General features: G+C 36.6%; 2 protein-coding genes across 2 annotated transcripts in view; one reads left to right on the top strand and one right to left on the bottom strand.

The window, feature by feature from the left end:
• The window catches only part of LOC145332161 (glutamate receptor ionotropic, kainate 2-like), an 82,352-nt gene that overhangs the window by 24,379 nt on the left and 44,333 nt on the right, over window positions 1-13,640 (top strand). The window contains exon 6 of the mRNA XM_080177114.1: window positions 13,532-13,607. Within this exon, the coding sequence (XP_080033240.1) occupies window positions 13,532-13,607 (76 nt within the window). The remainder of the gene's footprint in view (window positions 1-13,531; window positions 13,608-13,640) is intronic.
• LOC145332342 (uncharacterized) lies at window positions 513-2,646 on the bottom strand. Its single transcript, XM_080177332.1, has 6 exons — window positions 1,936-2,646; window positions 1,484-1,527; window positions 1,175-1,236; window positions 943-1,005; window positions 811-846; window positions 513-677 (listed from the first exon to the last, which is right to left on the bottom strand). Exons 1-6 carry the CDS (start codon window positions 2,268-2,270, stop codon window positions 666-668), a joined length of 552 nt encoding a protein of 183 aa, XP_080033458.1. The 5' UTR covers window positions 2,271-2,646; the 3' UTR covers window positions 513-665.

Raw genomic sequence — 13,640 nt, 5'->3', positions numbered from 1 at the left:
CCTTAAAATTAAATTCGTCCTAAATCTCTGCGCCCGAAAAGAAATCTTAATTCTTTAAATTTTATTACCCCCCCCCAAATTTAACCCCCACCTTAAAATTAATTTCATCCTACCTTAAATCCTTGCGCCCGATAAGAAATATTAATTCCTTAAATTTTAAAAATGTCCCACCTTAAAATTAAATTCGTCCTAAATCTCTGCGCCCGAAAAGAAATCTTAATTCTTTCAATTTCATTACCCCCCCCAAATTTAACCCCCCACCTTTCCGAACATTTTTACAATTAAAATTACGTATTTAAATACCTACCCACAATTTTTTTACTTTCGTTTCCTTTTATCCTGTAAAATTTCTTTTCATTCATATACTAAACCACTACAATCCTTTATTCTACAACCTCCCCCCCCCTATTTTTCTCCCCCCCTAAAAGTTAATACAATCCAACATATTTTTTTTTCTATCCAACTGCTAATTCTAAATTAAATACGTACCCTAAAATTAAACCCTCCTAACAAATAAATAACTTAACCCATCGAAAATCTCTACTTATGTCTTACCTAAATTTAGCCCTAGTAATTTTTAAGAAGAAAAACAATTTAAACTAACCCCCCCCCAACTATGTTGGAATTCGGGCAGTAGTAATTCTTCTTAACAACTAACAGGCGCTTCAAACCTCATCCTAAAATATTAAATAAGATTTTAATCGAGAAATTTACTAACTAAACCTATAAATAACTTAAGAAATTATTTTAACTACTTATTAATATCCTTCAAAATCCCCTCCCACACCAATAAATGAAATACAAACTTACAAAATTAATCCTTCTGGGCTCGAACGCAGTTAACCTCTAAAATAATAAAGTATTCTTAAGAACCGAATATAATTGCATAATATTCTTTAAAGCTTAACTACCTACCATTAATAAATTAAACCCTATTCTTACCTTTCTCACCAGGCCGGGGCGGGGCTGAGTGCAGGTCTTGGCACTGGCGCTGACAGGTTCCAGCTAAAAAAAATATTATATTTTTAAGTTTTCCTTCAATATTTCGTTTTTATGTACATTTTCTTGCATTATAACTCTTAAATTGTATATCTTTTTTTTTGATTATATTGCATCTCCCTTTTAATTATATCGACAAAATAATTATTTCTTTTCCAGAATCTAAAAAATGTACCTGGATTAATTCATCCGCAGCACCTCCAGACCCGACAACATCGTTGATCTCTCGGTTGGCGACTAAAAAACATTCAATCTATGAAAACTGTAATCAACCATACTGATGAACTGAACCCAGCCCAATTTATCGGTATTTTGATAGCAATCTTGTTTTTACTGCCGGTAGCAATTATTCTAGTGACGGCCCTAATCTCGTCTGTATTATTTTACATTTATGGTACCTACAAACTAATAGACTACCTGTTTAAACGTTTCATTTTAAACAATCAAGCCCAATTCCCATTCGAAATTTAAGAACAAATCTTACCGGTGGATTGTCTCCATAAGCGCTTGAACAGCATCCGAAACAACCTGAAACAACAAAAAAAATATTAGATGTATGAACTAATCATCCACGGATCACCATACTTTAAAATAGAACAAATAAAGGCAGACTACTACTTAACCTCCCTTACATCATTTGTTATCCTGCCAGGACATACCAAGCTTGATTCCAAGATTGAAATTCACTTTGATGAAAAATTTTTATGCTTAATACAGCTTGAACGCCCTCAACTGGAACATGGTTTACTATTACAAGCAATAGACTTCCCGAATGGAATTTTAAATATAGATTTAGTCAACTTAAAAAACACACCCTTCTTTGTTGAAGCCAACACAAAAATAGCAAAGATCAACTTCACACAAAAACAATTTCTTGACTGCTACTTTGTTTTCAAAAATAACGATATTAACCAACAATAAATTTTTTTTACTTACATTGAGAGAACGCAGATCGCAAAAACACTGCCCCCCACCACCACATTTATCGTCAGGGTATTGCCAGCCCCACCGGACAACACAGTTCCCCCGTCTCCTCCATCCCCCTCATACTCCGACTTAAAATCTCCGACCCCCAGCTCCTGACCCCCAGTCTCATCGTCGACATCAAACAAAACAGAATAAATCTCCATAATCGCTAATAAATCTGAAAGCAAAAACATATTCAAGTTATAGTGAATAATCATAGAAGAAAAACAGTTACAAAAGTTAAAAAGATAGACACAATACTCAGTGAAAAGTACTTTAATAATTAAAATAACATTTGTTATCATTACTCTGCCTTACAGAGATCATTAGATCAATTTCATTACTAAAGTGCTGAAAAATCAGGTAAAATTTTTTTTAATAATGTTCTTAAATAGGAAACACACAGAAATTAAGTCGTATTTCACAAATTTATACAAGCTTTATCATATAAAAATACCCAAATTACTTTCAAATTTTTATATTAAATATAATAAAATCCTCAAATTTTCTGTTGACCTCTTATTTAAACTAACTTGTATAATTTTATTAAATACGATTTGAATTCACTCTCTAGAACTCAACATCATCATAGATGTTATTTCCAGCAGGGTTTAACGGATTCATTTCAATATGGGCTCCATTTCCCTCCTCCACTCTCCGAATATTGTTTGTCCTTCGAAAACACCGCTCAAACAACGCTAAAAATTAAAATTTTTTTTTACAAAGAATATCCTCACTCCAATAATTTATATAAACAATGAAACACACGCGAATTTTAGTTCATTACTAGTAAAAAATTTTACGCGGCATACAGCGCTTGCATTATTTTAACCCTCCTTTCCGTATAAGGAAATTCAAAATACGGATAGAAAAGTAAAAATATATTCTTTATCATAAATATTTAATTAAATTAGAAACATACCTCCCAACTTAACGAAAACCATACACATTTGCGTTAAGACCAACAACAGAACAAGGACGAGAATCGCGATAAGCAACCACGTATTCAAGTCAATTCGGAAACCTCTAAAATAATAAGAATTTTTTTATAAATAGATATTTTCCAAAAAATGCAATTTTTTTCCCTTACATATTATATGTCTTACAGATTACCTGGGGACAGATTTGCCAGATCCATCTAGAACCACTCCTTCAACGGCTCCAAGATCTTCAGAACTTAACTCATTAGGATCCGGAAACGAGAGGCTAGGAAAGAATACAGCACTCATATTCAATGATGGCGCAGAAACAGCCAGTATATGACTGCTTTGTAAGTATAATTGTTTTAATATAACCCTAATATATAGAAAGCATGTAATTTAACCCGATAATAGATTCATATAGAATCACTAAAATATGTTATTTAGTCTAAAATAAATTTCCCCCCCCTACCCCTAAACCTCTTATTTCAACAAATCTTTAAACCATATTGGTTCAAATTTTTTTTATCTTTTTATTTACAAAATTATAAATAATGTTTTCAACCCACAATCTTTTACTATTCCCAACTACACAATAATATTCTTTTTTTTACCTTTTCCTTACCTTTATATTATTTCAGTCTGACGATGAAATACAACCACTAGATCCACCAAGTCCTAAAAAATCAGGTAACTCTATTATTTTTCATATTTATATCTCGCTAACAAATAGCCTATTAAAAATTTGAACCGAACAAAAAGTGTAGATTTATCATTTATAATTGATAATCTGTAAGCAAGCTAATCTAAAAGTTACTGTTACACAAAAATTTAATTTTCCAATAACATATTTCTTCTTACACATCAATTATAAAGGCTTATTTTACATATAGAAAATTTTATTTTCATTTACCCCCCCCTCCACATTTTGTAATGTTTTGATTATACTGTAACATTTATCGCTAAAACTTATCCATAAACATTAATTTTGGGGATATATAAAATTTATTTTTCATTTACCCAACCCTCCATAATTTTAAGCTTTCAACAGTGTAACATTTATCTTCACATCCTATCTATAAATATTTCTTTTGGAGACCCATAAAATTATTTCCCATTTACCACCCCCCCCCGCATTCTTTTTATTATTTTAACTACAATTTAACATTTATCTTCACATCCTATCTATTATTATTTCTTTTGGAGACCCACAAAATTATTTCCCATTTACCCCCCCCCTGAATTTTTTTGTAATATTATGACTACACTGTAATATTTATCTCTCAACCTATCTATATATATATTTTATTTTCCATTTATAACACCCTACAAATTTATCAACTTATTAAAAAATTAAAATTTACCAATAAAATCTATTTGTAATATCAAAATGAAAAATTTCTTTCAATTTAAATATGAAAATATCTTCCAATATCCAACCCCTGCACTTACTAGTAAACATTGTTAAACTTATGCTAAATCTTAACCACAAAATAACAATATTTTGATGTAAATATAAATTATTCCCCATTGTCCTTTCACCGCCAAAAATCATATGTAAACAAATTCGAAAATTATCTCTCCAAATATCATTTTTTGTTGATAGAAACATATATTATTTCAATTTTAGTAAGAGAGCAAAGCTCCTCCCAAATTTATTGTAACTCAATGTGATACAATGTAAACTAACTGTGATATTATATAAAGCTTATACTTTAAATGTTTCAGGCGGCGGCGCCCCTAATAAACGCGTAAAGAAGACTTACTCGTGGACAAAACCCCGTGGCTCCAGCCCCGACTACAACCCCCCATCCCCTAAGAGAACAGCACGCGCCAGCACGCCCCCTAGAAAGTCCCCAGAATGCCCCCCCGGACCTTCAAATTCGCCATCCTATAAACCCAATTTTGGTCCTAGGACCCCTCCGGGAAGCCCACAATACATAATTTCAGCCCCAAACTCGCCCACAAATACAGAGGTAACCCCTAAAACAAGGCCGCCCATTCCATCAGCAGAACAACCCTCCAAGCGCAAAAAGATTTACTCACTAAAACGAAGACTGATGGACGGCTTCACAATCAGCGACCTAAATGAAAAAAGAGCATTCTTCACCAACATGATCTATCCTACCCCATTAGCTGTGGTCGAGCAAATCAACACCAACATGACCAATATTCCACAGATAACGCGGTGCATGGGGAAAGTAAACCAAGAAGGCATGAGCACTCTGAAGAATAGCTGTCCCCAGATAATACTCAGTAATAATATTATCAAGACCTACCAGCTGAGTCATGTATCAAACTTCTCCAGGGGGACAGCTAAATCATGCACATGGGATTTGGTGACAGACCAGCTGACAGTGTATGAGGCCCAAACAACCTCATACGCCATCACGCAGGGCTTATATGTACCTACCATGGTATACAGCCAGGGAGCCAACTTGGTGAGACTCGCCAATACGAGTTGTCCACATTCGTGGGTTCCTTCCTTGAAGCACATTCACCAAGATCGCAGTATTGTCTCTGTCACATTGAATAATTTCAAATTCCAAGTCTTGGAGCCTCCAAAAAGATACCCGCTCACTCCCGAAGGAGAAATGTGCAGCCTCTGGCATCATGCCAACAGAGAGGTTTTAAGCACAATTCCAAACTTCTCCACCAAGTACCTGGAGAAGATGACCAACCGATACCTGATACTGCCCAGCATGCCATTGATCAACCACACCGTTCCAGCAAAACGTCACCTGTTGATGCAAATGTCTACCTACTCCCGCGCATATCGCCTACCTGAGATACTGCAGACCATCAGAACGCTCACAGAAACCAATGAAGAAACAGTATACAGATTATACCTGTCTTCATCCATCACCTTCCGAGAGCTCCTAAACTGCATGCCCCAGGGAGCATGTTGCTTGATACTACCCAGCAGGATCGCATACAAGATCACCCTAGCAGAGATTTCCCGCCTCATCATCATTGCCCACAGCAAGGAATAAATCACCAAAATTTTAGTATTACAGGTACTACATAAAAATTTCCTTTTCTTTTCTCTTTCTCTTTTATGCAAAAAAAAATATACTTGGCAAGCCAATTAATTTTTTTTTCTCCTTTTTTTTGTAAAGTGGAATATAATGTAAAAAGTAAGCTTTAAAACACTTACCTTCTAACATAGCTTGTCCTTGTCCAAAATGCAACATCCAAGTAGTATCCTATAAAATGTTTGTTTTAATAAAATATTGTAACAAGGATAAAAAAGTTCAAAATCAACAAATCATTTATTCGTTCCTTTTTATCACATCTTTAAATTTAAAAACCACAACCATTTCCTTTATAATCAAACTTAAAATATTACAGGCCTTTGGTGGAAGAATGGTTGTCAAGATGAGATTGTATTAGGCAGTCAATGAACTTTGTCACACACCAGGGTTCATAACCCAGTGACTCATACACTTGTTGGACAGAAGGAAAGTGAAAAAAGGGAAAGTTTTACCCTTAAAAGTGACAATCCCAATAAACAGTTATCCACAGATCAAAAACTAGACGTCTAGTATGCCAAATTTCACCATGTTAGAAAGTGAAAATATCAGTGATTTAGACGTCTAAAACCAACAACCATAAAAGGTTAGACGTCTGAAATGTGACAATCATAGCAACAGATAGCCAAGATGGCCATTAATTATGGTTAGAACCAGACGTCTAGGGGGCGCAACAAGCGTCCCCAAAAAGTATAAAAGGAAAGGATTTCTGGAAATTACTCACTCTTCTCATAGCCACCAAACTTAAAGCATCTCACTTGTAGAACATAGTCCATAGAAAATTAATTCCAGATCTATAGAAATCCAGTAAGTTTTACTTCAAAAACTTTGGTTAAATTACCTTAATCATATCCAAAGATACACCAAACAGTGGTTGAATTTGACTACCTGAAATAATTGACATTTGATAACAATTTTATTAAGCCAAAGGTTTAAGTAATATTAATTAAAGCCTCAGTAATTCTAACACAATTGGTTGATTTTAATTTTAAAATCCTAAGCTAAAGTTTTAAGTAACATTTATTTAAAGCCTCAGTAAACCTTTAACACCATTGGTTGATTTTAAAATTTAAATCCTAAGCTAAGTTTAAAGTAACATTTATTTGAAGCCTCAGTAAACATTTAACACCATTGGTTGATTATTTAATTTAAATCCTAAGCTAAAGTTTAAAGTAACATTTATTTAAAGCCTCAGTAAACATTTAACACCATTGGTTGATTATTTAATTTTAAATCTTAAACTAAACATTAAGTAAAAGATTTGTTTTAAAGCCTCAGTAAAAATCCGACGCTATTGATTGATTATCATTTTAAAATAAAGAAATAACTTTGAATAGTAATTAATACTTAAGTAATTAATAATCCATTGAGATAGGTATACCTATCACGTCTGTAATTAAGTATACATTAATTGATAATTCTTTGTGTTAAATAAGTTTTGTGTACAATTTTGTTTGGTCTTATTCTAAATTATTGCAACCATTTTGAATATAAATTGTTCTGTCTTGTCCTTTAATTCATAAGTATAACTCCACCTTTTATATATCCAATATCATTAAATCTTGAATTGTTTTGACTTGTAAGTTAATTCATAAGTATTATTCCACCATTTATATAAATCTAATATTATTAAATCTTGAGATCTTGTAATTTAATTAAAATCTGATTAATATCTTGTGATTGTTTTGTGTTTAAATTAAGTCTTGTAAAATAAAATTATAAAATAATAAGGAATTAGTTATTAATTGGTAAACTCGTTTGAAAACTACTCTATAATTTACCTAGCTCGAATATAACACTGTCGAGGGAATTAGTGGCAAGCCGTTAAGTAAGGGAGGACCTTATCGGTTAGAATTGGGTTTCCTTGAGAGTCGGGACTAGGATTAACTACTTACTGAACCAACATTTAAAGGATTGCTTTGCAGGTAGGAAGGCTGATACGTACGTCTTCTAATTTCAAAGGATAGATAGGTTAAAATCTGTTCTTTTGATAACGCAAGGTATAGAATAGCGGTAAACGCTATTAACACTCCTACAGTAGTATCCAAAGAACCCCAGGAGCGCCAGTAAATCCTTGGGGGTGCTGGGGGCCGGCCAGTCCAGGATACGGTCAATATAATCCTCTTGCATGGCTATCCCCTCACGGCTGAGGGTGTGGCCCAGATAATCCACCTTGGCTCGAAACAACTTGGTCTTGGCTGGCTTGAGGCGGATTCCTCCCCTGCGGTGGGCTTCCAAGACTTCCCGGAGCCTAGCCAGGTGGGCCCAGGTATCCTGGTGAAAGGTCAGGACGTCATCAAGATATGACTGGAGGTTGGCCGTGCCTAATGGATTTAGGACCCCTGCAATAAATCTGGAGTAGACAGATGGTGCCGTAGCAAGGCCAAAGGGCATCCTTTTCCATTGGTACAAGCCCCTGGGGGTGGTGAAGGCGGTGCAAGGCCGGCTGTCCTCGGACACACGGATGGTGTAGTACGCGGCCACCGCGTCTAAGGCACTATAGACGCGGTGTCCTCCCGCTCGTTCTACCAGCTGCTGGATCCTGGGCAAAGGGTAGCTATCCAGTTCCAGGCACTTGTTGAGGGCTCTGTAGTCGACGGCCCAGCGGGTGCTCCCGTCCTTCTTCTTGATGGGCACCAGGGGGCTACTCCAGGCGGAGTCTGAAGGCTCTATGACTCCCTCTTGTAGCCAGGTGTCCAGTTGTTTCTCCAGCTCAGCCTCCTGCCGCGGGTTCAGATCCCTAAATCTCTGGCGGATCGGCTGGGTCCCTGGTTTGAGGCGCATCTGCAACTCTACTACGTCAGTGCAGCCGGGGGAAGAGTTGGAGAAGACGTCCCTGTACTCTGATAACATGGTCCAGACCTCCTTCTTGAGCAGGGGGTCCTTGCGCAGGAACTCATTCTCCTCCATCTCAAGGGCCTCCCACAGCTCCTGCATATCTGGGGGCTCAACAGGCTCTTGGAACGAATGGATACGAGGGGGAGGCCTATCAGAAACCTCCAAAATGTCAGGCTTGACCAGCTCCCCTGACGTGTCGGAGCCAGGCGTGGCTCCGAGGGCGTCCGGCCACGATTTGACGGGCTCGGCGCTGGGAGAGGCCCATTGCGTGCATGAGGTGTTCAGAAATTACAGCAGACCCTGGTACACGGTTGCCAGAATCGACCATGGCATCAACCTGTACGTGCTGGGCAGGGTCAGGAGTGGGAAACCTCACCCTGATATGGCAGGGGAAGTGGAGGTCCTGCCCTTGAGACAAGGGGGCCTCCCGTTCGGCTGGGGTCGGCAGAAACTTCGGTGGTGGCCGAACCGCAGCTATGGTAGTATTGCTTACCATGGTGGCTTAGACTGTAGCTTCGAATCACTAGAGCTTATCAATTATCACTGGGTCAACAATTTTATATTTCTTTTTATCACTTGGTTGACATTTATACACACTTATGTGTTGTTATCACTAGGAGCTCTAGGTGTGATTCTGGAAGCACTGGCAGCAGGGAATGTCCGTCCTGCAAGGTTCAGAGGGATGGCGGCGGCAGGGAATGTCCCGTCCTGCAGCGCCGCTGGTTCGAATCCCGAAAGATGGCGGCAGGGAATGGCCCGTCCTGCAGCGCCTCGGGTTCGAATCCTGGGAGACAGCGGCAGGGAATGTCCCGTCCTGCCGTGCCTGTGGCTCAAATTCTGCTATCCGTCGCAGTGGTAGGCCTTACTTGTGTGCTGAAGCTTCGCAGCCACACATTGCCTTCTCAGGGAGACCAGCACCTAGCTGTCCGTCTCGTAGGTTTGGCCTGGGTGTCCTGGGGCTTGTCCCAGCTACACTTGCCAATTTAGACTCAGTTTTGTAGCCGTTTGAGCTAAATTATCCAATTACCGTGGCTGCGCACCTACACGGTACGGAAAAAGCGCCGTAACTGGCGCTTCTAGCAGGCTAAATCTGCTTGCCGTAGGCCAAAGGCCCACACATTGCGTTCAAAATGATGGAAATTCGACCTAAAAAGGCCGTCTCACGGGTCAGTTGGCTTCTCAGTTGGCGGCTGACTGTCCCCTTACTTGCCAAAGGGTCCAATCAGAGGTAGAATAGGCTAATTTCTGTAAGGCTCGATTGAAACACGCTGACACCAAGATGTGGTAAGCCGAACGTTTCAGCTCACAGGGTTGCGAGTTCGAGTCCAACGAGCCTTAGCCTTGAATTATTCTACCAAAACAAACTAGCAGGATTTAGTCATACAGAAATTATATATTTAACTGAATAATATTTACAATGAATGTTTACTATTTATATACAACAGATTATAACAATGGTTAGGTTTGAAGGGGGTGTGGGACACAAGGGCTTAGCCCACGGCGGTAGACAGGCTGCGGGGGCAGCTGTGGTAAAAGGGGAGGCAGCGCCTCCCGGTTGTATAATTGCGTGAGGGGCGCGTGATAGCTGCGTGTCCGTGCCCCTCCCCATATTTAGGCAGGCCAGTTTGACCGCTGGATAGCGGGGTCACCGTCGGTCATGAGGTAAATGGTGATATAATGGGATTAGTGCAGAGGGCTTGTTATGATAAGTCACTGCGTAGCAATTCTGTAAACTGCCCGTCCGACTGTTTGCCGTATTACCACACAATGTTACTTGGGAAAGGATTATATTCAATATTTTTATATTCGTAGAATGCTGAATATAATACGATGCTAGACATAGTTTTTTCGTACGGAAAATAACCGGTTCCTAACCACAGGATTCGAATGAATACGAGAAATTGTTTTTTTGGAAGCGAGCAAAATTTGGGGAGAAATGGTTTTAGCCTAATAAAATACTTTGAATAATTATAAAAATACATTAAATAAGATAGAAAGTAATCGTTAATTTTGGCATCGTATCAATCTATTTATATACTTTTCAGTATGGCTTCGAAACAGATTATTATTCGCTGGATTAGTACCGGTTCTCAGCTATAATGAAAAATCATGTATACCATAGTATTACAGACAGTTTTCTGCGAATTATAAAATAAAAATCATAAAATTAATACCATTTTTGTTTGCTCGGTCCCTAGAGGCTGATAAAACTGGTTTTAATCCAATAATTTATACTTTAATTTCCGCGGAAAGCTGTCTATAATACGATATCTTTTATCCTTTTGGTGAAAACATCTTGTATACTTAATACAGACACCAAATGCACAAAAAAGGTGTAAGTGTCTGTTATATTGATATTCATTTACATCTTTATTGCTCATCAGAGTAGAAATTACATAAGGATAAATACAGAATAATCATCAAAGTATAGTGCCATGCATATAAGAATAGGGATAATAGCAGATAAATTCACCAATTCAAAAGTTTTAAATTGGACGGATTTGAATCTTCGCCCAAACTACGTCATAACTAAAGAAGTTAAAAGTTGTACCTATTGCGCTACTGTCAGAGTAGGAGAATGTCACGAAGTAGGTGCAATTCATTAAAATGCATAGTTAGGACTTTTTTAATATTAAAGTTGTGCAATCAAAGGGTTGTGCAAAAGTTGAATGATAATGCCTTAGGACCTTCTCTATAACTCTGGTCATAAGTCTAGTTATTAATTGAAAAATTAATTATTTACCCCTTTATCTCTGAGTCAATTGACAGTACACTATGTGAAAAAAGAATACCCTTTAGTAATCTATATATTATTATATGTATGTTGGACCAAATTTTCATGTATTCTATTAAAGTGACTCGCAGCTGGCTAAAATAACGAAACTCCTATACTGCATGAACGAACTGACAAATAATTGAGCAACCTAAATTGACGACAAATTTTCCCCTGATAATATATCCACTCATTCTATGTCCATTCTTCAAGTACTTTTTCTACACTCAAGGAGGAAAGTGCATTAAACTGTAATTTATACATTTGTTAACTCAATATTCTTGTTGCTTTTTTTAAAATCTTGTTTTTTTTTTCATATTTTAGGCGAGACCAGACTATTTACCTATTAATTATATCTTAAAAAGCATTTACATCATTTAAAATTCTGAACACAGTAATAGTGTCTGACTGATTATGACGTAACAAAAAAAATTAGCCAATGAGAGGCCACTATAAATTTTACCATTGGTCAATAACAGCCTCTCATTGGCTGATTTTTTTTGTTACGTCATAATCAGTCAGACACTATTACTGTGTTCAAAATTTTTTGCAAAAATAATTTTCATCAAATACTGTAAGTTTGAGTTTATAAAAGTGTCTAATAAGTAATATAGGCATCCCAAAAAATAGTTTCAAAAAGGGACAATTGTGATGTAAATTTTTCATGTTTTTATGATTTTATGATTTGAGTTCCTGTCCAGTGCATGCAATTATAAATGATTTTCACCTCCTTGCTAGCATAATTTCAGGTCGAGATTTATATAAGTACTAGCGGCTACGCCCCTGAAGGCCTCTAGGGTCGTCTTTATGTTTTTTAATGGAATAATAAATAATAATGTTTGCACATCAGTATAAAAGTATGATGATACTTAGAAATAAAAATTATTTATAAATATCTTTCTATTTAAATAATAAGTGGATGATACAATGTAGAATAATTAATCTGTCATTATCCTTTCCCTCTCTGGTCTTAGGTATATATAATGGTTCTAATAATAATCTTCCTGCTAACATAAACTATTAGATATTATATTTTCTTTCCCTTTTTATGTGTATAAAAAAACCTTATTGGACTTTCACTGTAAAGGAGAACCATACATGTTGAGCAGTATAGGATATATATATAGATGTATGTTCATTGTACATTCCTTAATATCCTTATACTAAAGTAACAGGATGTTTGTCTGTCTGTGTGTCTGTCTGTCTGTCTGTGTGTACCGAAGGATCTCGCTAACCGCTGAACCGATCGGGTTCTCCTTAACAGGGTAGCTTCTCATAAGTCCCGGGAAGGTTTATAACTATTTTGGGGGAGGGTACCACCACCCTCCCAAGAGAAATGACAAAAAATCGAAATTTTTCAAAATTTAGGGGACACTTCAACGTCAAATAAGGTGGTATCGTACATAAAAAAATAACTTTAACAAACAAAAACATTTAAAGTGCCACTAGAGGCCTCTAGGGGCGTAGCCGCTAGTATATATATATAGAAATAAGAAAAATGATCACAATTTAAAGAACAAATATGTCCATAAGTTGCTCGACAACTGAAAACTGAAAAGCAGGAAGCTATTATTTAGTAAAATTAATTAATTAACCAAAATTCACTTAAAATACATTAGGGTCGGAATTTTTCATTTTGAATATTTTCTTTCATAGCTTGCTGAATGTCGGAAAATGTTCTTTTATCTAATTTGCCGCAACAAACACCATTATACATGTATATAAAGATCACACAAACAAAAAATAGGGTTACAACTTCATTACAGGGGGGGCTAGACGGTAGACTATTTTAAAAACCGGTCATTTTTCGTAACGTATACTGTAAAAAGTTTAAACAGGCTCTTTAATTTTAAAGTATACATTAACATTTATAATAGTCAATCTTTATTTTTGTATGTTTACATTGATCTTATGATTAAGTAGCTAGAAGCAAACCTAACTTCGGACAGACATACCTTAATAATGGAGAAGCATTGCTTCTAAAAGAATAATTTTTGTTTTAGGATAAATCTACAGACCGCCATGCAGTTTGATGCTATGCTGGTTATAATTTCTGGACTGATGTCAAGTCATTTTGAGGTAGTAATTTTTTTTGTTTATCATTCACAGAGA

Source organism: Acartia tonsa, chromosome 11, assembly GCF_053477335.1.
Source record: "Acartia tonsa isolate MP-2025a chromosome 11, ASM5347733v1, whole genome shotgun sequence".
Classification (NCBI taxonomy): domain Eukaryota; kingdom Metazoa; phylum Arthropoda; class Copepoda; order Calanoida; family Acartiidae; genus Acartia; species Acartia tonsa.
The sequence above is the reverse complement of the archived record's forward strand: the minus strand, read 5'-3'. Positions and strand labels throughout refer to the sequence as shown.

What these genes read in the sequence shown, in the direction of transcription:
- LOC145332342 (XM_080177332.1), bottom strand. Translation starts at nt 2,270, where the DNA reads ATGATAACAAATGTTATTTTAATTATTAAAGTACTTTTCACTGAGTAT. An exon ending in GCGATCTGCGTTCTCTCAAT is followed by an intron (nt 1,528 to 1,935) that starts GTAAGTAAAAAA and finishes TTGTTGTTTCAG; the next exon opens with GTTGTTTCGGATGCTGTTCA. An exon ending in CTTATGGAGACAATCCACCG is followed by an intron (nt 1,237 to 1,483) that starts GTAAGATTTGTT and finishes AATGTTTTTTAG; the next exon opens with TCGCCAACCGAGAGATCAAC.